This window comes from Purpureocillium takamizusanense, chromosome 11 (genome assembly GCF_022605165.1).
Source record: "Purpureocillium takamizusanense chromosome 11, complete sequence".
NCBI lineage: Eukaryota > Fungi > Ascomycota > Sordariomycetes > Hypocreales > Ophiocordycipitaceae > Purpureocillium > Purpureocillium takamizusanense.
The window spans coordinates 633,551-658,239 of record NC_063078.1 but is presented as its reverse complement, the minus strand read 5'-3'; the positions used below and the strand labels follow the sequence as shown (position 1 = coordinate 658,239).

The 24,689-nt window shown below is 56.4% G+C and overlaps 8 protein-coding genes across 8 annotated transcripts; 5 read left to right on the top strand and 3 right to left on the bottom strand.

The window, feature by feature from the left end:
* Positions 1–280: 280 nt before the first annotated feature.
* JDV02_010107 (uncharacterized protein) lies at positions 281–934 on the top strand (the record flags this gene model as incomplete). The annotated part of the gene is made up of 2 exons (XM_047991823.1): positions 281–488; positions 615–934. 2 exons carry the CDS (start codon positions 281–283, stop codon positions 932–934), a joined length of 528 nt encoding a protein of 175 aa, XP_047847836.1.
* Positions 935–2,868: 1,934 nt separating this feature from the next.
* JDV02_010106 (uncharacterized protein) lies at positions 2,869–3,499 on the top strand (the record flags this gene model as incomplete). The annotated part of the gene is made up of 4 exons (XM_047991822.1): positions 2,869–2,903; positions 2,987–3,087; positions 3,163–3,315; positions 3,399–3,499. The coding sequence occupies 4 exons, from the start codon at positions 2,869–2,871 to the stop codon at positions 3,497–3,499; spliced, it is 390 nt and encodes a 129-aa protein (XP_047847835.1).
* A 378-nt stretch (positions 3,500–3,877) lies between these two features.
* Positions 3,878–5,033, top strand: JDV02_010105 (uncharacterized protein). Its single transcript, XM_047991821.1, has 3 exons — positions 3,878–4,205; positions 4,291–4,629; positions 4,710–5,033. Exons 1-3 carry the CDS (start codon positions 3,978–3,980, stop codon positions 4,812–4,814), a joined length of 672 nt encoding a protein of 223 aa, XP_047847834.1. The 5' UTR covers positions 3,878–3,977; the 3' UTR covers positions 4,815–5,033.
* A 216-nt stretch (positions 5,034–5,249) lies between these two features.
* Positions 5,250–7,128, top strand: JDV02_010104 (uncharacterized protein). Its single transcript, XM_047991820.1, has 2 exons — positions 5,250–5,546; positions 5,628–7,128. The coding sequence occupies exons 1-2, from the start codon at positions 5,475–5,477 to the stop codon at positions 6,723–6,725; spliced, it is 1,170 nt and encodes a 389-aa protein (XP_047847833.1). The 5' UTR covers positions 5,250–5,474; the 3' UTR covers positions 6,726–7,128.
* Positions 6,878–7,843, bottom strand: JDV02_010103 (uncharacterized protein; the record flags this gene model as incomplete). The annotated part of the gene is made up of 1 exon (XM_047991819.1): positions 6,878–7,843. The coding sequence occupies one exon, from the start codon at positions 7,841–7,843 to the stop codon at positions 6,878–6,880; it is 966 nt and encodes a 321-aa protein (XP_047847832.1).
* Positions 7,844–8,591: 748 nt separating this feature from the next.
* JDV02_010102 (uncharacterized protein) lies at positions 8,592–10,886 on the bottom strand (the record flags this gene model as incomplete). The annotated part of the gene is made up of 1 exon (XM_047991818.1): positions 8,592–10,886. The coding sequence occupies one exon, from the start codon at positions 10,884–10,886 to the stop codon at positions 8,592–8,594; it is 2,295 nt and encodes a 764-aa protein (XP_047847831.1).
* Positions 10,887–14,037: 3,151 nt separating this feature from the next.
* SEN1 (DEAD-box type RNA helicase) lies at positions 14,038–21,067 on the bottom strand. Its single transcript, XM_047991817.1, has 6 exons — positions 20,940–21,067; positions 20,269–20,815; positions 16,539–20,222; positions 14,679–16,479; positions 14,409–14,624; positions 14,038–14,356 (listed from the first exon to the last, which is right to left on the bottom strand). The coding sequence occupies exons 2-6, from the start codon at positions 20,619–20,621 to the stop codon at positions 14,282–14,284; spliced, it is 6,129 nt and encodes a 2,042-aa protein (XP_047847830.1). The 5' UTR covers positions 20,622–20,815; positions 20,940–21,067; the 3' UTR covers positions 14,038–14,281.
* Positions 21,068–22,168: 1,101 nt separating this feature from the next.
* On the top strand, positions 22,169–24,172 carry JDV02_010100 (DNA (cytosine-5-)-methyltransferase; the record flags this gene model as incomplete). The annotated part of the gene is made up of 1 exon (XM_047991816.1): positions 22,169–24,172. One exon carries the CDS (start codon positions 22,169–22,171, stop codon positions 24,170–24,172), a length of 2,004 nt encoding a protein of 667 aa, XP_047847829.1.
* Between the last annotated feature and the right edge of the window lie 517 nt (positions 24,173–24,689).

Genomic DNA, 24,689 nt, shown 5'->3' with positions numbered 1-24,689 from the left:
CAGTAGCCCGAGTATGCTTGGCCCTTCACTATATAACGGCGGGTTGCAGAGCTCATTGTATCACCGCTTGGTTCGTAAGGCATATCTTTAGCCATCAGTTCTAACAACCCTCGCTTCGTAAACATATCTTAGCCCCCCAGACATTTATTGTGTATCTGAATCACTGTTGTGCTTGAACCGAGCCATAGACACTTCACTTAGATAGCGACGCAGCTCCAAGGAGACGTACCCCAACACAACACAAGCGTCTCGTTTCTTTTTCACCAAACGCATCCAGAAAATGCAAGCCGTAGACAGCTCCGCAGCAGAGCCAGAGCTGGCTTACAGCAGCTTCTGCCCCATCGTGCCATGCGAAGTCTTGGCGACGGTGAAGAAGGGCCAGTGCTCCGGGTCGAGGGACGAGGCCAAGGCGTTCCTGGAAACGTGCGTCAGGGACATGCCCGCGGGCTACGCCGCCGCGGTGGACATCCCCATCGAGTCGTGGCATGGTAAGCTTGTCTACTGGCTGCTGTTTCTGGAGCAGCGCCTGGGCGTAAACTTTGCGTGAATGCGCAAAAGCCCGAGCGAGCAGGCCCTCTCCGGGCCCCCGTATGACTATTCGAGGGACGATCTAGTGCACCACTACATGTGCAAGGTCAACGAGTGCCCCGGGACCGGCGGCTGCAGCGCGTCCCATCTCGGAGCGTCCAGGGCGTGCAGGTCTGGGATTGTAGGGACGCTGCGCAAGATCTTCCCCGTGGAGAGCGAGTGGCGGGGACAGGAGCTGCCGCACGTGTCGAGCTTCAGCATATTCCAGCTACGAGCTTGGTCCATGCTGGAGTGCTATATCACCGTGGGGCTTCTGGGGAAGGCGCTGGACAGCAAGGAGGTTGTTGCGTGGAGCCAGACCATGCTGCAGAACCCCGTGTCTCTCATCATGGCGTTGCAATCGTAGGCAGATACTCGTAGACAAGTACTCGTAGACAGGGCGTAGTTGCGGACGGCTATTGGCTGGTATCTATCAACTATCGTCTCTAATTAAAAAGCGCCGCTTCGCCATGACCATCTACCAAGCCGTCAAACATAGTTCTTGTTAAGCAAGAACGTAGTGATGCGAGCGCAGCTGCCAGCTTTGCTTCTTTATGGGATTGATTAAGGTTGCGGGATTGTCCGTCGATCGGGCTACTGGTCCATTGAGAAATACGCTTCGGCCCTTGGTCGCTGAATTGCCGACTGTTAACCGTCTCTTGCCAATATGAAGCCATTCCCGACGATCGTGACGTCCTAATGTCTATGACCGCTACTGACCAGGAAGGAAAGCCCCCGGCAGGGGGAAGCTCGCCGCAGGCGCCCCCGGAGGGCCCCCGGAGGGAAAAGACAAGGTCGGGTATTTTCGAGGGTTCGCTCACAGGTCGACGCACGTCTGATCTACGCAAGCGCCACGCACCTTCAGCTGCGCGTGAAACCGAACACGAACCGGACGGCCGTTTGCACAAGAAGCACAAGCTCGACCACGCATTTCCTCCACCGAGATTCTAGGATCGATTATCAGTCATCCCGCTCTCACGGAGGGCGCTACGAGAGTCACAGCGGAGGGACGCGCAAATCACTTATAGCCAGAAGACCCGAAACTACTACGGCCGTGCAACGCGACGAACAATCCCCGGCCGTCGCTTCGTCGAGCAATTATCTCCAGCTTATTTACGGCAGCTCCAACGTTCTGCCAGATAAGGCGGTCCTAACTTGCGGGATATACGAGGGGTAAGCGCAAGAATCTCTTTCCTGATCCGCTATTAATGATTGAGCAGTATCGGATACCTTTCCCCGTCGAAAAACACTACTACCCCGAACACAACGAGCACGAAAAGTACTGGTCTATACGACCGCGCCTTCCAACAACACTTGATCGACCACGACATTTTGCCTTACGGATACGAATACCTGGATGGTCGTTTGCCGCCAGAACCTGACAACATAGATGAGATACGCCAGATCCTAGCCGCGCCTAGGGGGTCGCTCTCTCCTTCCAAGTTTACAAGCGACGACTTCCGCAAGTTTAAACATACAGATACCCATACAGCCAAAGAAAGAGACGTCATAATAACTGTGATCCCGGTCATAGAGGGCAATGCAGGAGATAGGAAGAGTATTTCCGGCCAGATCCCATTCACCAACCTTGACCAGTTGACGGATGGTACGCTTATGCCGGGCAACCCCGACCTCTACTACGGCGCGCGCCCGAGCAGCTCAACAGAACTATTCGCAGTCAATTAAACAGGATGATAATGCCATCTATACAGTAGGGTCTCCCTATAGTGCCTAATTACTCCCTAGCGGTAAAGGGTCCGGACGGATCGGATCGTTATCAGTTACGACCCGATAAGAGTGTTATAACGGAGCACTCCTAAGACTCGACAATAAGGCCTATGCTATTATCTCTGTCTACCACGGAGGACAATTGAAAATGTGCATGAGTCACCCTATCCTAGCATCTGTTCTAAACAGAGGATGCGGCTTTGTCATGACACAAATCAAAACATGGGGCCTAACTGGGGATGCCGATACCTTCCGACGAGGTGCTGGCGCGTACCGGAACCTGCGGGACTGGGCAAAGAAACAGCGAGACAATGCCATTGAGGAAGCCAACGGAAGGTTACCCCGAAACACCGACGCCTCACCGTCGCAAAACGCGGAAGGTTTGGTAGCGAGCTTCACAATCGAGGCGTCGGCGGCGGACACGATGGTCACCAGCCAGACAACATTGCTTCATACGGAGTCGAACGCACCAACCACATACGAGTCCGACAGCTCGGATGACCCACTGTCGCGGGATTTCCAGCCTTTGGACTTTGAGCCTCCTGCTATGAGAGCGACCTGTCCAAGGTCAGCATGGACAACCTCGTCGTCTTTTCTGTCCGCTACTAGTACGAGCCCCGTCCTCTCCTATCTGCGCCTCCCGGTGTTCACAGTTCGTCGTCGTCGTCGTCGTCGCTGACAGTCGCGCTAGCTCCCCGTTCTTTCGAGAGACCTGGTACGACGTTCCTGCAGACCTCCCTGCCTGCCCGGAGGAGGGATGCTACTGCGCATGGCTCTGGGTCCCGGATGGGTGTACGTGTTCCTGAGCCACCAAACTCCCAGCCTTCAAAACAACATGCACTGGCGGCGAGCTAATAAGGGATTCAGGCGGCGAGCCGAACATGTACATGCAGGATCACCGGTGCGAAGTAACGGGCAGCAACTCGAGCAAGAAGCTTGCGGCGCCCAAGGCACCTGTATGGTGCAAGGACGATCCGTCCAAGTGCGTCACCGGCGCGAAACAGATGATGGTCTGGCATCGTGAGTGGACACCATATGACCTGGGAGATATCCCTGAGATGAGTGAGTTTGAGCGAGTGGTAGTTGCTGACGTGAAGTTGTAGAGGCGGAGGGAAACAACGTCGACCCGCCCAACGGTCAGTCGCCAACGTACAACCAGCGCATGGGCTTCATGGACGGGGCGCAAAACGACATTTTCGAATAGAAGAATACGCATTCTCCCACACGATGGCAAATATTATGTGCTTGTCTTTTGGATATAGCTTGCTATCGCTTTTTTGGCTCCATTCCACTGCGCCTCGGTGCGCGGCCTAGATTGTCCAGTCCGCGCAGTGAAGCATCATTACTTATACTGCATGTCATTACGCAACAGTATATGCGCCCAGCCCTCCGCATCATTCAGAATCGCAATCAATGCATTCTGTGTCATTCGTGCGTCGTGATCAAGAAATCAGGTTGCCGACCGGTGACTGCCGCAGAGCGCGCCCGGCACGCAGCATCATGACGTCAGTAGAGTCGATAGAGTCGACGACATCATCAACGGTTTGACACTACGACACATGACGCCAGGGTCAAGACGCTACCCAATATATACATAATGACCCGATTGAATGCGCAAACGCGCATATCTGGACTATTCAAAGAATATATCATATTAGCCATTTGAAGGCCCACCGCTATAAATGCTACCTTTGGCGGCACACCTTGCACGTCGCTCTCCAGTTTCGTACACCTCAGTCAAGCATCGCGGCCGGTGTCTACTCCGAAATACAATGGCGACGTACGCTTCAGCTGCTGAGGGCACCAAGCCGACATTCGACTCGGTTGGCATTAAGAACAGGAACATCAGCGTCGCCGACGAGCAGAGCCTGAGCGACGAGCAAAAGGTCATTGTTGGGTCCGTCTTGGATGTATGTAGACCCCATGAATGCAAAAAAATAATATTCGCAGACTTGTACAGTATACGCAATGGCTGCTGACCCCTCCGTCACGCAGCTATTCGAGGGGCGCCCGTCTCTCAAGCATCTGTCTCTCTGGCAGCCCACCGCGCTGTTCCAAGATCCCATCGCCTACGCGCAGGGATACGACAAGTTCGCCGCCCAGTGGTACGGACTGGCGTCGCTGTTCAACCCCATCGCCATCCAGTCCCACCTGGTCACCTCGGGAGGCAACCCGATTGAGGTCTCGCTCACGAACAAGTACGTCCTCAGGGGCATCAACAAGGAGCAGGTAATGGACAGCGTGCTCAAGATCTACGTTGGGTCGGATGGCAAGATCGAAAAGGTGGAGGATCGGTGGAACGACAAGCTTCCCGAAGAAGGCGGCATCAGTGGGGTGAGTATGTTCTGGCGATGCGAGCTCGTGATGTCTCCGACGAACGAACTGGATGGGGAGCTGACTTGGACTTCACCCAGGTCTTGCGCAAGCTCAACGCCACTGTGGCGTCGAGCCTGGTCACGGTTCCCAAAACCGAGGAGGAAGACCGGAAACTACAGGCGGAGAGAAGCAGCGGAAAGTGAGTATATCACTACATTTCAATCAATTGCTCTTCAGATGTTATACTGTGAACTTGCTACGGTGAAAGATTGGCCGAGGGCGCAAAAGGCTCGAGCGACAGAAAACGCCATGGCAGACCGAGAGCACTTGGTTACCTACCCTTTCACACGTGACACAAATTTGGACACATGGAAGCATGTCGCCTGTTCGCAGCGCAGTCGAAAGCGTGAGATGGAAATAGGAGCTGTATTTATTCGATAATTGAGAGAGTGACGTGGTATGAATGGTCAGCATAACGTGATTCGTGAGAATAGCGGGCCTATAGGGTAGGCTACTCTGCGCTGCGGCTCGACGGGTGGCTAAGCTGGAAGCTGTCAGGGGTCGGAGCAGCAAGCTGGGGGGGTCGTTGAACTGGACCAACCACCGCCACCACCATGGAGCAAACACTCAACGTGACGACCGCATCCTAAACCCCCGACGATTGACTCCCATCGCGGCTCCAACGCAAACGACACTCCGGCCACGAATAGCGCTTGCGATTGTTTCCGACACGCTCCCGCTACCACCCGACGTACAGCCCGGCCCGGAACCAATTCTCTAGGCCATTGCCCGATCCCCTGTGGTCCGCGACCCGTTGTGAGCTATCGTCGTCTTGCCCGCAGCTGGCGACACAGGGGCCCAGCATGCTCGTCTCCCTCACCGTCGGCAAGGTCGACGCCGGTGTCACGGTGCTACTGACGCCGGACAAGCGACTGGTACGTGCTTGCCGCATCCCTCGACTAGGGGCCAACCGCATTGGACCCCGCCGTGACTGACGAGCAGAAACCTGCTTTCAGATCGAGTTTCCGTCCATCCTCCTCCCGCCCAACATCTCCTCCGGCAGCATCGTCGACATCAACGTCTCCCAGAACAGCAGCAAAGAGAGCGCCGAGGAGCACAAGTTCCGCGCCCTGCAAGACCGCATCTTCAACTCGTTTGGCGCCTCAGAGCCGTCGACGCCTGCCCTGCGCTGCCGCAATGCCACGCAGACCTCAGTCGTCCTGGAATGGGACCCCATCGAGCTCGCCACGGCCGACCTGATATCCCTGAGCCTGTACCGCAACGGGCAAAAGGCGGGCAACATCCCCCGCCCGCTGCAGATGCACAGCACCAAGATCAGCGGCCTCGCCGTCGACACCGAGTACACGTTCCACCTCGTGCTGCGGACCAGCGCCGGCACGCGCCTCAGCGACAAGGTGACGGTGAGGACGCACAAGATGACGGACCTGAGCGGCATCACAATCACGACGGGGATACTGCCCGGCGCCGTCAAGGAGAGCCTGACGCAGGCGGTGGAGCGCATCGGCGCCAAGATTGTCGACGGCGTGCGCATCGATACGACGCATTTCGTCACGACCGAGGGCAGAGGCACGGCGTGGGAAAAGGCCGTCGAGAATAACATACCCGTTGTTCGTCCCGAGTGGGTCGACGCATGCGAAAAGAATGGGCGCATCTTGGGCGTGACCAAGTTTTACCTCGACGCCATGAGACCCGGCCCGCCCAGCGACGAGCAGGTCGCGCCGCCCGTACCGCCCAAAGAGGAGCCCCCCCGCGAGACTCCCGCAGCACAGAGCGGCGCGGAGCCGGAAGGAGACGATTATGACGAAAAGGGGGGTCACGAGCGGCAGTCCAGCGACGACGACGACGATGTCGACGAGCCGACAGAGCCGGAACAGAAAGCCAAGAGCCCGCTGCCTGACGAGCAAAAGATGCGTCTTGAAGACATGGAGGAGCAAAAGGTGGCTCTCCGTCCCAAGGAGGAGGAACACTCAAAGGATGACGAGGCTGCCAACGGCGAGAGGGAAGCGAGCGAGGCCAAGGACGAAGACGGCGAACCGAACGGCAAGCCAGCAGCAACGCCGGATGGGGCTTCATTTCAGGAGGTCGAGTTGTAGGAAGGATCCTCTCGTTTCAGCTCGTCAAAAATAATACTTTACGCGGGACAAGTGGTGTCCTGCCAGCGGTGACCCCGGCTGGACCTTGAGATGCCAGTGGATAGGTACCTTATAGCAATCTCAAGCTTTCCTCCTCCCTCCCTCTCCCTCCCTCAAGGGGGCACCTCCTCGCCCTTCCAGTCCCAGCATTTGCCCCTCTGCTCCGGCGTCAGGCCCCGTATCACGTCCACCATCCTCTCCGCCGCGAACTCCGGGCTGAAGAGCTTGCCCTCGGGCACGCCGCCCCAGAAGTCGCGGCTGAAGTCCGTCTTGACCGTCCCCGGGTGGTACGCCACGGCCAGGGCCTTGCCGCCGCACCGCCCCTGCAGGTGGAGGTCCAGGCCGCGCGTGAGGCTGATGACGGCGGCCTTGCTCGCGCGGTACGAGTACCACCCTCCCGCGCGGTTGTCCGTCGTGGAGCCCAGGCGCGCGGCCATGCTCAGCCAGGTCGCGTGTCGCGGCAGCCCGCCTAGCTGCTCCAGCTGCTTCTTCTCGTCCTGCTCCTGCTCCTGCTCCTGCTCATGATGTTGCTGCTGCTGATGCCCCTGCCCCTGCCACCCGGGCACACAAGTCGCCCGCCGGGGCAAGAACTCGCCAAAGTGCTTCGCCAGCAGCATCGGCCCCACGGCGTTGACGCGGAACGACTCGAGCGCGGCCGCGGGGTCGACCTGGGCGGGGGACTTTTCCGCGCGCGCCAGGACGCCCGGGATGGCGCACGCGAGGTGCAGGTGGTGCGTCGCGGGCGGGAACAGCCTCGCCGCGGCGCGGGCCGCCTCCCGGACGGACGACTCGTCGGTGACGTCGCAGCGCACGACGTGCAGCCGCCGTGACAGCTGCTGCTGCTGCTGCTCTCGACCGCCACCATCGTGACGACTGTCGTCCGCCGCCTCCGCTCCCCCAGTAGTCACGTCCAGGCCGTCGAGGATGGACGCCTTGGTGATGCTAGTGTCGGCGAGGCGGGTGGTGGCCAGGACGGGCAGCGCGGACGTGGCCGTGGCGAGGAGTAGGCGTCGGGTCAGGGCGTGGCCGATGCCGCGGCTGGCTGGGCAGATGAAGATCCAGGGCAGCGAGGTGGGCATGGTATGCGCTTGGGGGGGGGGGAGAGGATTTGTTTACTTTAGACAGATGGCCCCTTTTGTTGGTAGGTAGGTGCCTCGTGATATGCGACGACAAGCTGGGATGACGAATGGACGTATCGAGCACACCCCCAAAGGTACAATTAATGGCCAGCTGCTTCGAGACACAACGAGCTTTACGAACGAATGCCCGTCAGCGTGAACGAGGCATCGTCTCATCGTCCAGGCCACCAAGTGCACGCTGTACGTATGAAGTACTGACGCACAGAAGTTAAATCCCATCGACCCCGGGTCTCGGCCCCGCGCGGGTCCGTGCTTGTGGTGGCGGCCGCATATTCGATGACGGATTCCCGATAGTCGACGTCATGTCGTCGCGCATCGGGGCGCCAATTACATTCGAGGTCCTTTCCTTGTTGGGAATGCTCCACGGGCTCACTTGCTCCTCACTCACCCAAGGCAAGCAAGCCGCGAAGCAGGTAGACCCTGTCTTGGGAACGATTGCCAGACAATTACAGTATCATTGCACCAGCACATGCGATCAATAATGGCCAACACGTCTAGAGTTGACGAGAAACATCTAGTATGCCATACAGGGTCTTCTACCAAGTAGATGTGCACACAGTGTGGCGAAAACGAAAACGAAAAACACAGGAAATATCCAACGCTGCCAGGTACCCAAGGAAACGTGCGCTGTCACGGCTGCTGCTGCTGCTGCTGCTGCTGCTGCTGCCCTGGCCGGTCTGCTGCTCGCTCATATCGCATGGTAGGCATCCTCGTTGGTGATGCCTAGGGAGCGAGCCCGCCGTTCCCGTCGCCGGGCCTCCCCAGCAAGCTCCCTCATCAGCGGCTCGATGGTGCCGAAACCGCTCATGTCGTCGCTCCGGCTTATGCTGTCGCTCCAACCATCGTCCTCGTCCTTCTGGTGAGTCGCCGTCTTGTCCAAAAGCCTGCCCTGCGAAAGGCTCGCACGCCGCGTCACCTCGCGCCGCCCGGCCTCGCGCCCCATTCGCTCCACGGCGCTGATCGCATCGTCGTCCGACGCCCAGTCTCGCCCGTTGTCCAGGGGCTCCTCCTCGTTCGCGGTAGCGGCCATGGTGCGGTTCATGTTGTCCAGCACAGGCACCAGGGCCCGTAGCCATACGTCGCCATTGCGTTCCAAGCGCCGCAGGCGGCGTTCCATGTCTCGCAGGCGATGCTCACGGTATGCCTCATATAGCCGCATAATCTCCTTGTCGGTTTGCGAAGTTTGGCTTTCATCGAATGAAGGTGCAGAGGCAAGGCGCTTCGCCCGAGCCCGAGCCAGGAGCACCGCATCGCGCGCGTTGCGCTCCTTTTCACGAATCGCCTTCCATTCCCGTCGACGCGTCAACGAGGTCCGGTCCATGGCGCTGTGCTGTTGCGGTGATGAGCTGCTCGCCGAGACTGGTGGGGTCAGGACGTTGACATCGTCCGATGTGGCCGCGGGATCTTGAGAGATCCTCCGCTTGTCTCTACCACCCGTAGCGAGGGCTGCCTCTGGCCGGGGACCAGTCCGGTCCCCATTCAAGGATGGGCTAGGCTCGACGTCGAGCACCACCATCATATTGCTGATCGTGAGTCGATGCGCGGGCTCTCGTTTAGACTTTGTTGACGCCTGCCGGCGCGCTTGACCGTCGCGTGAATCTTGTTTAGGTCGCGTCTCTTGTTGGTCCTCCTGTTTCCTATAGTTTGCGCTGCGTACGGCTTCTATATCACGTCGTTTCCGGTCTCGGACAAGGTCCTTTCGGCTTCTCGTTGACCCGGGGGTAGGTGGCGGCGAGTCATCCCGGCGGCAGATGATTGGGCTGTCCGAGATCACAGTCAAAGATTGATTCTTGCCGTCTTGTACGTCACCTTCGTCCAGCATTCCGCCCGTGACAACTGGTGCTGGCCTTTGTTTCGCGGACCCCGTAAAGGCATCTAGAGCTCCCTTTTGCATCGTGTTGGAGCCCAAAAAATTGCCCTCACGAGGGCCGTATTTGGCACTTCGCTCGCGCTCTTGCTGGGATAGCAGTCCGTCAATCGAGAGTGGCTGTTGCAGGTTGCGGCCGGCAATCATGCTAGATCCCCGCGCCGGGTAGGCAGACCGCTGAAACGACTGGCAGGACTGCCGCCCACGCACCGAATCCGAAGGCTCCCCTCGCGACGGCGCACGGTTCCAAGGGGCCGAGCCGTCATCGAGGAGCGGGCTATCAAGCTGGGTCGGGAGGACCCCGATGTAATCGTGAGGCTTGTCGGCACCGGGTCGTCGGCTTGGCGGTAGGTACCCGGCGGCTCGCTGGCTGATGCTTCGTTGAACGGCATAAGAAGAAGGCTTGGGGCTCGAAACAGAGTCGGTGGATGGCTCCGAGACTTCCGTGACCGGCCGTAAAACTGTCACGACGCCCTTGTCATTTGTGTAAGTTCGGACGGCCTCCTTGCTGGGCGTGCCCATGGAGAGGTCTTGTTGAGGGTAGACTGGGTATTGGGAACGCGCGGCATCTCCAAATGGAGAGGCCTTTAGGGGAATAGAAATGGCAATGTGTCGGTGGCCGCCAATGGTGACGCCTGAGACGGCCGAGTCGGGCAGTTGGATATGCTGCGGCTCTCGGGGCATCGACTTGCTCCTCCTACCGATTCTCTTGAGCCTGGCCCACCGGCTCCGTTCGTCCTCGCCATTGTCGCCATAGGGAATCGACATGAAGTTATCGGGAGGGGGCGGGTGATTCTGCAGGAAATCAACCAGAGCCTGAATGTCATCTCTGGCTCGTCGACTCCTGGCTGCCTCGCCCAGCAGCAGCGTGTCGTGGAGGTCGCCCGCGTAATAGTTACTGGCCGTGCTCAGCAAGTTGGCCGAGGATTTGGGGCGTGCCGGCGTGTCCGAAGCCAAAGGCGTATCCCAGCCGGTGTGACTGCGACGATGGAGAATGAAGGAGTTCGGGTTCGACCTGGCGGCGACGGCGCGGAGAGGCGGCGCATCCTCTTCTGGTCTTGACGACGACGCCGCCGCCGAAAAGGCACGACCCCGGACAATGGCTGGTTGAACCATGTTTAATCCTGCCCTGGCAGATCTTTTGGACTGTTCCAGCCACGATGTATATTCAAGACTGCCCTTGCATGATTAGACGTCCAGGTCCGGGAAGGGCGTGAGAACTGATATCATACAGCGTGGGTGGGCTCGGTCTGGGTGCAAGCCTGTCTCACCTTCCTTCGGAAGTCGGTCGGGGGCCCTCGCCAGTTCGGCGCGCAAGCAAAGAGTTGCGTGGCTAGTAGAAGAAAGAAAAGTCGTTTTTCTTCTGCTACTACGTAGGGCCTCGACGCTCAACCAAGTACGTTTTCAATGGGCTCAGCCCAGGCTAGAATGGAAGGCCCCTTCCACCAAGGGGCGGAACGCCGGCGCAACGACAGGCTGGCGACTGACTGACACCACCACAAGTGGCCGGGACCAAAAGGCGTCGAACGCCACCAGCACGGTTCGGTGACAAAACGTCCAAAGCTCGAGACTTGTGGTTGACGAGGCAAGGTGAAAAAAAATATGAAGAGGCCACGATCTACAAGCGTGTAAAATAACGACGGGAACGTGGCTGTGAGAGGGAAAGGAGGATGAGAGCGTCAAGATCGGCCGTCAATAGGGAGGCCCGAAGTTGTTCTCCAGAGGAACCACCACTGGTAGCACCAACGGTGGGTTGACTGGGCGGGCTCAACGACCGAATCTCCCCGCGTGCGCCACCAGGTCGGCTGGATGGTGAGGAGACGGATGGGCCCGGGACCGGGACTGTTTCCGTCGTCACCTTTCCCGCTTTTGTTCTTGGTGATGGACAACAAAGTGCCCGGGATCCATGAGCCGGTCCGCCTGTCCTGGCTAGCGTTGCCATCGACGGCGGCCCCGTTCCCTGCGAGCTGGCTCTCTTCTTTAATTAGGACCTGGGCTGGCTTGTGCGGTCGGTCCCCTGACGCTCGGCACCTGGGCCGGTGGGCTCGTTGTTGTGAGGAATCATGACCAGAACTGCAGAATAATAAATAAAGAAGGTGGCGGCACCATCATCTCGTCATGGTCGGCCCCGAGCGAGCTGCGATCCGAACCGTCATGCACCCTGCACAGAACAGAGACAGTCGAGTTTAGGTACCCGAGGACGGATCCCCCAATTGCTTTTTTTGTGCTTTTCGAGCCAGGCCAAGGTGGGAAGAGAGAAAAAAGGAAATACCCCTTGCATCGACGTGGAGGGCTGGGGTGCGCATCCATCCTGGCTGGGCTTGCTGGGCTTGCTGGGCTTTTGGCAGGGATCCGGTCCTGTGAAAGCGGCGACATCCATTTGTTTGCCGCCCTGGGACGGACGGACAGGCGGGGGGGTCTGGTCGCGCTGTCGAGGTTGGCCGTGGCACCCTGCTGATTGCCCAACTCCCATGCGTCGTCGTCTGCGATTCGGCAGCGGTCGTTCCTTTTTCTTCGCATTGCCAGTCAGCTGGACATGATCTCGAGAAGGCCTCTTCTGCGGCCAGTCCGCATCACCTAGTGTTGGTTGGAGTACGAAGCTCGGTTACTTGGCCTGGAACGAAGAAAGGCCTCCACCAGCATAGCATATTCGTCCTCTCGGTGATATACAGTACGAGCTACAAATGTGCAACTGACGGCTACCGCACCTTCACGTATACAGCACAACTTAAGTACGTACCTTGACGAGGCTTGTTGCCTGACCAAATGTAACTATTTCGTCCAACACACTTGTAGAACGTACCGCTACTGCGAGTACCGACTACGTCTTGACACTGTGACTGATTGATTGGGCACCAAGAGCACGGGGCGGCGCGCGCCTTCTCAAGCCGGATGTGATGACAACCACCCGGCCGGAGAGCAGGTGCCACAGGGTGGCTCCTTCCAGCGCGGCCCTCTTTGCCGGGCAGATTAGGTCCTTTTCCCCACCAACACCCGCCAACAGGATCGCTTTGCGGCTGCGACCAGAAGGGGGATAATTTGAGGCGGAGACCACAGCCCTCGTACCTGAGATGCTGAGGTACCAAATAGGTAGGTACTACCCGACGTTCTGGGTGACGTCTGTGGGTGAGTGTCTTTGCCGCAGCAAAGTGTCCTTCCTCCACCCCGGGAAATGAAATGAACTGCTGACGAGCATGTTTGTAGGGGTTTTCGATTAACCGATCCCGGCCAGCTCGGCGTCGATCTTCTCCGCTTGTTCGACTGACCATTTCGGCATTTCGCTTTGCCTGTCATGGGTTGCTGTCGCTTTCCGAAGTTGTCGTAGCTTGGTTGCTTGCCTTGCCTGGCCATGCCCTGTCCTGCCCTGCTGCCGTTCATCGACCCCCAACAGAGGCGGCTGAAGATGGACTCTCGAAGAGTTGTCGTATAGCACCTGTGTGTCGACGTTGCCTCTTGTGTGATACTGCCTCTGCAACTAGAGGTAGTACTAGCTAATGAACAACTACGACAGCAACAACAACCACCCTTGTGCTGGCTGGCCGGCCGGCTGCGCTGTCCAGCGGCTGGACAATTCCCCCCTGCCATCATTACTGGGGCTGTTGCTGCAACCTCCCAGCTAGCCCCGACGCCACTGTTGATTTGTTTCTCTTGCGCGGCTTGGCGGCAAGGGGGGGGGGGGGGCCTGGGAGGGTCTGAGAGAGTGAAATCTGGCTGGCTCGTCACCTGCATAACCACATCGCATCACACCCTGAGACGCAAGACGGACGACCTGCGTCTCCTCATGTTACTTTTCCTGATTGCCGAACCGAGGCCCACGAACTGGGATCAGATCGAGCAAAAAGCGATGCCCACCTCCGTACTCCGAGACGCGAGACGGCCGCCGGCCCATAAGGACGTAGCACTAACCTACCGACAATAAAAAAAAAGTCGTCGTGCTAGAACGCGTGGCATGGCAGCTATCGTCGTCCCGTTGTGCGTGCCATTGTGCCACAGTTACTGAGACTCCCTACCTAGTACCAAATAGCATCCGGCTCTTGGGTTTACACAGCAACACCACAAAAGTCAATCCAATAAAGGACGGGGCCGGAACTGATCCAGCGTGGAACAAACCTCCCTTGCTTGGGTGCCCAGGGTGACGGATGTCAACGAGGCCATAGCCGACGCCAGTGTGATATGTTTCAAGCCTGACTGACGACGAGCTGGCTCGCCGTCCCCAAACGTTAACCGACGCCTGATTGGCACGAGGGGCGAGGCGCCAAGGTCACACGCAGTCTGCGAGTTTGCTGAAGATCTATTTCATATATCCATTCATACCGTGCTGGCAAATCAAATTTGAACCTGCCGTCGCTATGCGTCCTCCGAAGATGCAATGCCCAACATCTAAACCTCGACAACGCCTTGCAATGCTCCTGACGTCCCTGCGTCCGCGTAGTCGCTTATTAATAATGCATCCCGATCCATGTATCAGAAACCCAAGGATTCCTCTACTTCTCCTAAAATGTACCAAAGATTTAACGCTTCTTGGGCATAAAAAGGCTCGGCTTCGGCTTTTTCCGCACTGGTGCGGCGATAGGTTTGGGGGGTGGCTGGAGGCGAATTGGTCAGTCTCATACAGTTTCAAGCCATTGCTAGACGTACCTTATCGCCCGTTGCTGGAACAGTTGGTAGAGAAGATGAACTTGATTCCTTCATGGGATATGCTGTGGAGCTCGCCAGCAGCGGCGCCGGAGGTCGTTCCGGCGGCGTCATTCCCAACACTGACATGGCCGAAGGATCTTTTGGCGCGGTCGATGGCCTGCTTGGCTTCTGGCCAAACTTTGCCATAAACCCGCTGCGCGGCTTGTCGTTGGCGGCCTGAGCTAAAGTTAGTCGAGTGGTCGTCTCGTTACTCAACTGCCGCCGACTTACCCGCTTCGGACCCGGTCCACCAGGGGCTGTATTGTCGATCGGTCTCTTCTTGGTTGTCGAATCTGAACTGTGTATAACAGGAAGCCCGGAGCCTGATCGAACGTTCGCTGTACCTGGCTCATGCATGGCATTCGCCCCGCCACTGCCTGCCAACTGCCTCTCGCCTGGGATGACGCCTGCGGTCGGTTTTGGATCGTTCAGAACGACGCCTGTCATCTCGATCTCTCTAGATACGGCGACCGGGGCAACCGGGACGAAGCTGCCTGGCTTGGCCTGCTCCAATGGCCGGCGAAGCGTGGACAACACATCGCCGCGAGTATATCGGTCCCGGCTGCGAGCATCCTCGATGAGCTTGCGCCAGAACTCGCCCTGCACGAGAGCCCGGGAGTCTCCCAGAATCCACAGCGATGATTTGGCTCGCGTGAGACCGACATTCATACGGCGTATATCTGTCATGAAGCCGATGCCACCAGTGGAGCTTGCACGCACACACGAAAAGATAATGATCTCGCATTCGCGACCTTGGAACGCATCCGTTGTGTTGAATTCAATGGCCTCCAGGATGTTGTCGCCAAACCTTTTCTGGAATCGCCTCTGGAGCTCGAAGAGCTGTGCTTTATAGGGCGTGATGATGCCTATCTTGCCGCGCAGGTCACATTCCGCGTATTTCTTGCTAAACGCATCGTAGAGCTGCATTGCAACCTCCAGTTCTTTGATGTTGACGAGGGATTGGCCTCTGTGCCCCTTCTCCTGGACACCCTCGACGTCGAAGAAGCGGTATGGTCCGAGTAGCTCGCTGCCGTGCCAAGGTTTCTGACGGAGCTGAAACATGTCCTGTCCATCGCGTAGCTGGCCCTCGTAGAATTCCCTACTGGGAAACATGCTAATCTCGGGGTGCATGCGATATTGCATGTCCAGCAGATGGATCGAATTTGGATGGTTCTGCTGCATTCGCACGAACAGACTTTGGTCGTAGCCGAACCGAGCTGCAGACTGGGACAGAACGGTTGGGGGCAGCTGCTTCGGGTCGCCGACGAGAATGCATTTGCAGCATCCATACTTCAGAGGGATGAGGGCGCTCAGCTCCACGCATTGGGCCGCTTCGTCAATGATGACGGTCTCAAACTCCACCTCCAGATTGCGAAACATCTCGTGACCACTACCGCTCAGTGTCGCACAGAGCACGTGCGCCGAATTGAGGATTTCTTGCTGCACCTGCCGGCGGCGAACATCCATTTCTCGCGCAATCGAGTTGCCACTGTTCTTGTCGGCGTCGATAAGCTTTCCAATCTGGATCTGCTGGCTCTTGAGCTCGTCAAACTTTCGTGACAGACTGTTGGCAACGGCCCGATCTTCCTGCTCTCGAGCTTCTTCCAGTCGCGGCCGGAGCTGGCCCAATTCTTCCTTGATCCTTGCTGCATCGGCATGCAATTTTTCTCTGTCGGCCTTTGCTTTTTCCTTGGTAGTATCACCCTCGAGCCGAACTCGCACGAGTTCGTCGAGAGTGACGTCCTTGACGGCTGCGTTTATCCGCTCGCTTTTACCCAGACGAAGGACATTGATGTGGCGAGTCTTTCCGTTCATCGTCGTCACACCAGCTTTCAACCGTAGCACTAGCTCGTCCACGGCGGCATTACTGGGAGCGCATACGAGCAATTTCTTTGACCGACTAGTGTTCACACCATTGGCAGGCCGCATGGGGTTGCCGATAGGAACGCCTGCGTTTGGATGAGATAACTGCTCCGAGAGAAGGGAGCCAACCATGGCGACAATTGTCTTTGTTTTACCGGTGCCTGGTGGTCTGAAGGTAGATTAGCAAACGCCTCGATACTAGAGCCTCAGTAGTGTGCGACGACATACCCTTGAATGAGAGTGAAGCCGTCATTTTCGTGCGCGCCTAGGACAGCCAAGGCTTGACCGCGATTGAGTGCCCAGTTCCCCATAGCATTGGAAATTCGTTCATCCCCGTAACGAAGAATAGGTGACGGCTCGGCTTTGAGAATCTCGTCCATCAAGTCATAATACTGCAAACTCTCCAAGGCAGCGTACTCTCTCTCAATGGTTGTCATGTTCGTTATTTTGATTCCATAAACGACGTTCTCCTTGACGAGATCCTTCGAGAGAGGGTTGGCGTGAGAAGCAACCCGATAAAGGACCTCTACGACATCCTTCTTGTACGTCAAACGATGCACTCGCGCCAGACAATGCTTGGCTGCTGGGTTTCTGATTGGACTCCGGTCCTCCGAGACCAGGATAATGTCGCCTTCTGACACGACACGTTCTCGATTTTGCGCGATGGGCATCGTGAAACTGACTTCCAAGAAGCTGTCCACGCTGGCACGACCTGCGGTCTTCATCTCAAAAGGCGGAGTAGTTATCTCGTCCTTCGCAGTGACGAACGCTCGCCATGCCTCAGATGCTAATAGTGGAAAGAAAGTCTCCTGGTAAGACATTGGGTTGGCATATTTTGTAGCGACCTCAGACGCTTTGGGGCCACTTGGAGGTTCGCCACCCTCATGGAAGATGTCCCACGCAAGAATTGTGTTGTGCAATCTGTCCATGGGCGGGATCAAGCGTGCTCTCATCTCTTTGACAGAACGCTGTTGTCGAATCTTCTTGACGGGACGTCGAATCTTGTCGCGCAAGGCCTGCAGCTTTCGCTTCTCATGTTCGTCGAGGTTCTTCTCACCACCCGTGCTAAGAGCAGCGAGCTGGGTATCGGCATCCGAATCGTCGCTCTCGGCGCTGGACTCCTCGTCGGAGCTGTTGACCATGATCTCACTTCTTGAATGGTCTTTTCCGGTGAGACTCAAGCCATGAATGCCAGATCCTTCACCCGGCACGGTTTCTCCTCGGAGGCGTCTCGCCTTTGCGATCGCCTCAGCATCCCGACGAGCCTTCTCTGCCTTTTCTCTCTGCCTGCTCTCTTTCAGCGCTGAGATGGCCTTAGCATCCAACGTCTTTGGCTTGTCTGCCGTCTTTGATTGGCGCGCGGCGATCTGCTTCAAGACGGGGCTCTCAAGAGATTTGCTAAGTTCGAGAACGTCTGACCGGTTGGTTCTGCCAGGCTGCACAGTTGAAGAAGACGCTCCGGCGGCGGCGGCAGACTTTGACCAGGCATCAAGTTTGCTCTGCTTTTTCGATCTCTCATGACCTATTTCCGGTGTGCGATTGGGAGCACGAGTTGCAACGCCAATCTGAACGATCTGAACATCCTCCTCATCGTGGCCAAGGGCCCGTAGGAGTTCCGCACGTTGGCGATCGTTCAAGTTGGTTGACCTCAGGTAACGGCCCGGGACGCTTGTTGGGATGCAAGCGTCCATGATCAGCTTCCGCGATGCTGCATTGATCTCTAGACCGTTCTCACGGAGGCGCGTGAGGATCTGGCGCAAGACACGAACAGTCGTGTCTACGAGATACAGGTCCTTGAGGCGGATCATGTTCTCCATACCTCGGAAGTTGTCCTTCGCCGGCCGCAGTATACTCACCATTGCTTCCGCCTGGCCCCTACTCCCCGCGGTGGCTGAGGTAAGGAGGCCATCCTCCTTGATGAGAGCCTCAGCAAGCTCCATGATGTCTCGACAGAACTCTGTCATTGTTTTGTTGTCGATAGCCATCGACCAGCCTTCGATGTTAAGACAACATTTGGAGACGAAACGCCACTGCTCAGTCCACCAGCGGAGTAACATGGCACTCATCCTGGAGTCAAGAGTCGTCTGGCGGAGGAGCCCGGAAGACGGATTTGCGAGTCCTTGTAAAACATTGTGGCTGGCATTCAGGAGCGGACGGATAGGGTCCCAAGGAAATGGCGGCCGAACGACCCGTTCCATGGTCCAGATGATGGATGACAGGGTTTGCTCCGCATGCTGTTGGGCCATGTGCTGCAGCGCTGAGTCTCGAGAAAGCTCGCCGGTCCAGCTTTTCAAGACCTCCATGGAGGCTTCTCCCAAGTCAGAATGGTCGTGAACTGATAAGCCGACGATGGTTTGGACGGGATGTCGGTCCTCAAAGAGCGTCTGAAGTCCTGGGGTGTCTAATTCGGAGATCCGACCCAGAATACGGACAATTACGTCGGTGACACTCTTTAAAGTCTTGTTGAAATGCAGGCCGGGACCACTCAGTTTCTTGGTTTTCTCGGGGCGAATGTCCTCGATCGACACCAATGGCTCCAAACAAGAGAGAATCGCCTTCGCAAGAACAGCTTGATTCGATGACATGTCGAAGATCTCCACATGGCTCTCCCAAAAAGCTCCAGAATCCCGCGGAACGGTGGTCTGGACCGCTTGCCCCTCATGAATGGCGTGGAATTCGTCGAACAGCATCTTCATGTCTAGCTTTCGTGCTGTGTGGAGAACAGTCTTCGCTGCATCTGCAACTTTCAAGGTTGTCCAACCTTCGTGTTGCCCTTTGGGAGCCTTGAGACTCTGGAGGACGAGATCCTTATTTTGAAGGACCAAATTGAAAGCAGAACTGGCGTATAGATGTGTGGTGCCCGTGATCCTGGTCTTCGATTCAAGAAAGGAGTTGAGTGTCAAAGTAAGGGCATCGAAACCGGCACGAACGCATGCTGCATGACCCGGTTCGCCAATGCTCTCATCCTTTGCGAGGTTCTTGAACAGTGTGTGCATCAATACCTCACAAGCGTCAAACCTGTGATCTCGGCGCAAAGACTGAAGCCACGGAGATATCCACGAGATAGGAAATGGAACGGGATTCTCCGGGTCGTTACCGCCCCAGCAACTCTCCAACGATTGACGGAGCAGGGCTTTGTAGACGGGGCTGCTGAATATCAAGTCTGCAATGACATTGGGCTTCGCGTCCCCCACCGCGTCCCAGAATGCCTTAGGAGACTGTCTCAACAATGAGGTGAGTATCCGAATAGTAGCCACAAGGACACCTTCCGAGCGACAGGATTGGATATGCCGAAACAGCAAGTCATAGATGTCTGGATTGCCGGGGCGTACTTCGAGGCTCCGGAGCCGGCTGAGAATCAAGTCGTCGTTAAGAGTTCGAAGTATACACTCAAAGCCGGACCAAAATCGCTCAATGTCCAGATAGTCTTCCACGGTCGCCTGGAAAAGATCCTTGCGGCTGATGTCATCTATTGCCTTGATCAGGCCACCACTGACGGCCCAGTCGAATTGCTCCTCAGTCAACGACGCGCTGTCAACCGCTTTCCAGTTTTCATACGCCCACTTGAGGCGGTCCTCAACCTTCATGTCGAAGAGAAAGTACGTCATACCCGGAAGAGGGTCCTTGGAGCCCAGCTTCAGGGGGGTCTTGCCTTGCAATCGCATAAAGACGTACTGAAAAGCCGAACGCTGTTCGGGCAGTCCAATGTAGGTGACACAGCATAGCCCTTCATAGACGGTGATGAAGACCTCTGACAAATGAGAGCCAAACTGAGTCTTCTTGAACACAGCTCCACTGGCTTCGATCTTTTCGATGAATGCTTTGGCCCACTGGATATTGTGCTCGATTCGCGCCACGTCGAGTTTGTCCAGCAGGTATTCGATATGTGCCATGGACTCTTCGTTCCATCGCCTACGCATCGTCAGCCGCGGACTTGAGTTCATGATTGGGCACTTACTCAGCAAACATCTGAAGATGGGCCTTGCGCTTCATGTGCCAGTTCAGGACGCAAGCAGGGCATTCCTTTAGGCATGACTCCAATCGAGCTGTGAACTCGCTCAGCCACTGGCCAGCGTCTTTCTTCTCAAAACCGAAGATGAGGCTGTTCCAGTAGGTTATCTCCACTCGCCGCTCTCCATCCTCAATCCTGCGTTTCTTCTCATCGACCGTGATATGGGACTCGGGGTCGTCGAGCGTTTTGTAATCCTCGTCATCGTCGGGGCCGACCTTGGGACAGAGCAGATGGTGTTCGGACGGGATCTTCTGAAGCTCCTCAAACCATTTTGCTAAATCCTCATTGTATTCCGCCATCGCTCTGCTTCAGTCTCGCGGAGCATAACTCCTGTCGCGAGCTCTGATGGCGACCAACGGCCAGAAGACCTCGCGAGAGCCAGCCCAGCCGGCGGTCTGTGTTGGTCAGTTGCGAGGATGTGCTGTCGAGACAAAGGATCCGGGTGTAGTACGAAGGATCTCGAAGTGCAAGAACAAAGGCAGCGCGCAGAAAACTACAAGGGTCGGGTTAGCAAGGGAAGAGAATCCGACGAAAGCGAGGTCGAACAGTGCAGAGCGACGAGGGCGGATCCGACATGCGAGGACGAGCCAGAGGCAAATCAACGGCAGGCTTCTTACCTAAAAAGCGGTCAGAAAGCTAGCTGTGTTTCTGCCGCAGTTCGCGACAGGATCGCACGCAACAAGGGAACAAAGAAAGACCCGTGAAGGTGCATGTGGTTTCGAAGATGGTAACGCGTAAAGTCCATCCAGGCGCGTGCAGCACTGATGATTCGCTTGCACTAAAATTGGTGCTGGCGGCGGGTCGATGTGCTGGTCCGTGCACCCACACTTGCACCGGGTATCGGGAGATGTTTCGGCCGTGATCGAACTGCGACCGCCAACTTCGACGACGAAGTGCTTCAAACACAGCAGTCACCAGCTGGTGCGTCAGAATATACGTGCAATGGGATCACGTGGCAACGAATATCGCCGAGTGTCAAACACCCAGAAGCCAACTTCCAGACGGTCTCTCCGCAGGCCAACGATGGATTGACGGGGTGTTGGCGACTGAATGAAGCAGTCCGCAAGAAAAGACTGACCCAGGACTTCTATCGCGAGATGGCTCACCAGGATTCTTCGTTTGTTCTCCAAGACGGGCTGACTATTATTTGGAGAGTTCTCGGACCGCTCACCAGTGTAGCCAGTCGCCGGGCCACCGGTTCCCTGGCCCGTTGGCCTTCTACAGTGAATCAGGGCTGGCAGGCATACCAGAGCTCTGCGTTAAGTCTCCTTGGGCATTCTCACGCAATCTAATAAAGTGTCATGCCTTGCTTATGTTCCCTACGGTGCCTGTTCATAGATTGTGCAATGACAGCCGCAGCCAACATCTCCCGGCCACTGTGCGCGAGCAGGGATGCTCGACCTCCGATCCTCGTGTTCTCTAGTCAACGACCAGGTTGCCCTTCACAAGCATTGGCAGCTGGCAGCCACTTCGTCTGCGTAGAACGAATTCGTGAATGGCACATTTGCGCAACGCTCCAGCACCCATTCATAGGTGGTTCTGCGTTCTACACTCCTACCGCACCTCTCCACCTCCTACGCCCAGACGTTGCAAAAGTGAATTCTCTCCGAGTACTCCGTTTGCGAGGCACTCGTCTCATCACCGGCACAATAGCATTCGTCAGCCTTGCTCGGCCCAGACGTACTTGCACTCGCTCGCAACTTTCCTGTTGTCGACGCGCAGTTCGAACGGACTGTTGCCACGTCTCCAAGCGACATCCTTTTCCAAACTCCGGCTGACGAAAATCTGACATTTCAAGTCACTCAGATGGGCCTTCCGATGGAACTTGACTTCAGAGAGCTCCAAGATGCCGTCTCCTCACTCTCGGCAGAGACGTTCGTCTAGCCGCCTCGCGCGCGAGAGGTCACTGAGCACTGCATCAAGTGTTACCTTGGCTGGCAACGGTTTCGATAACCCAATCGAACTTGACCCCGGAGCAATTTTCACCGGAGAAATCATCGACCTCACAGGCGAACATACACAAACGCTGAATATTCTACGGAGCGGGGAGGATCGCCTTAACCAAGTCCGAGTCAAGGGCCAGGTATTCCGAGCCGGCGATGTTGTCGAAGTTTCCAACTGCTCGCTGGGCCTGCACCCTGTCGAGTTCCTACAAATCAAAATCGTGGTTGGGCATCAAAACGGGGACGTGATCCTTCGCGGTATACCATTTTCGCGCACGCGGAACATGTTAGGCAAACTTCCCAAGAAGTCGAATGAAGTGTGCAAGCTCCTTCACTTTAAGCAATGCAGCCAGGAACGGTTGGAAGATGCACCTCTGTTTTTTGACGTCTACCACCACGACGCCATCCGGAAGCGTCATCTCATCTTCACCAATGCGATATACCCCGATAATTCTTCCAATGAGATAGCAATGCCGTCGACCGGGACTATGGGGCGATCTCGAAGACGGAACGAAGAATGTGGATTGCTCATATGTCGCTGGGCCTTGAAAGTCATTTCGATTTCGCACGGTCGCCGGAGCAAGCCAGAGGAGGAAGTTCTCGAACGGCTACCTTCTGCTGATGTTCCTGACCCTCGATACAAGCTATCAGAGGAAACTCTCTGCAACAGGTGGCGCGGAGGGCGAACTAGAGGCGGCTCGTGGGACGACACGCAGACACCCTACGCTTGCCCTAGCGCCATTGTTGACCTTGAAAACGACGCCAGTGAACTATCGGCCAGCTCTTGCAGAGCGTCACGAAAGTACACCTTATTTGACGCCTTCTCAGGGGCTGGTGGCGTATCTCGCGGCGCTCAGATAGTCGGGCTCAAGGTCTTGTACGCTGTTGACAAATCTCCCGACGTGTGGGAGACATACCAAGAGAATTTTCCAGAGACTCTCTTGTACGAGATGTCTGTGGACCAGTTTATCCAGTCGACGCAGGAGGAACGAATCCGAGTGGATGTTTTGCACTTGTCTCCTCCATGCCAATATTTTTCCCCGGCACACACGCAACAGTCAGTCCACGACGACGACAACATATTCGCCCTGTTTGGGTGCAACGAGTTGATCAACAAGACCCGGCCTCGGATCATTACGGTCGAACAGACCTTTGGCATTACCCACGACAAACACCATCAATACCTTCGGTGTCTCATCGGAGACTTTACACAATTTGGGTATTCCGTGCGATGGAAGGTCGTTCGTCTGTGCACTTGGGGCTCGGCGCAAGACAGAAAGCGGCTGGTGGTTATTGCCGCTGCTCCTGGAGAAGCTCTGCCTCCTTTCCCAGAGCCTACACACTCTGAGAGAGGTGGAGGTGGTCTCCAACCCTTCACGACAGTTCGGCAGGCAATCAGAGGCATCAGAAACACAGATAGCTTGCACGACCTTCACCACATTCGGCATTTCAACCCACCACGGCCGCGAATTCCTAATGATCGCCTTGCCGGTACAATCACCACAGGATCCGGAGACTTTTACCACCCAGACGGCCATCGGGAACTCTCCCTTCGAGAGTATGCTTGCCTTCAAGGCTTCCCCAGGCACCATTACTTTGCTGGTAACAAGACCAGCATCCGGAGACAAATTGGAAACGCGTTCCCACCCAACACTGTTGCCGTATTGTACCAACACATACAGGATTGGCTTTTGAAACAGGATGGCTTTGAACCACGCCAAAGTTCACGGGAAAACGGGATCTTTAGCGACAATGAAAACGATTGGAGCGTTGATCGGGCCGCCATGCCTATTGGTGAATGTCCGCGGCCGGCTGTGGATAACACCATGGAAATTGACGAGGATATTGTTGACCTCACGAGGGATGACTTTGTGGAGTGTCGTGAAGTCATAGACTTGACGGTTTGACCGGCGGTTTCTTTGCATTGTGTTTGCCGACGCTCTGGCAACGAGCTAGGGAGATTTGTTTGATGCATGGAGCACTGGAGGGGGAACTCCAAGGCCGTGCAGTACTCCAAAGAATGTTTCGCGATGCTATAGAGGTTGGAGGTACCGGTGCCTGCCGATGTCTGTAGGGCTCGTTGTGTATATCTGGAAGGAGATTATGTGCTGCGTGGTGGATTGCGGCAGATACTCAGCACTTTTGCCGGTGAGCGGTGCTGGCGAGATTCCGAAGGAAAGCTAGAGGATAGCTAGGTCCCGTACGATACGGTAGCAAGCATAAAGGATGTTCCCTGAGCTGAGAGCAAGCTTGAGTAAACAAGCAGATTGCGTAGACCAAGGGACGTGGCCAAGGGTGACCTGGGAACTCAGCACCGTCAAATGCTTGGGCTGATGCAAACGGAGTAAAGTAGGTTCTATTGTTGCCGGAAGTCAATGGAATGGCAAACGGCTGGCTCTGATAGGGTTGGGTTCCTGACAGTAG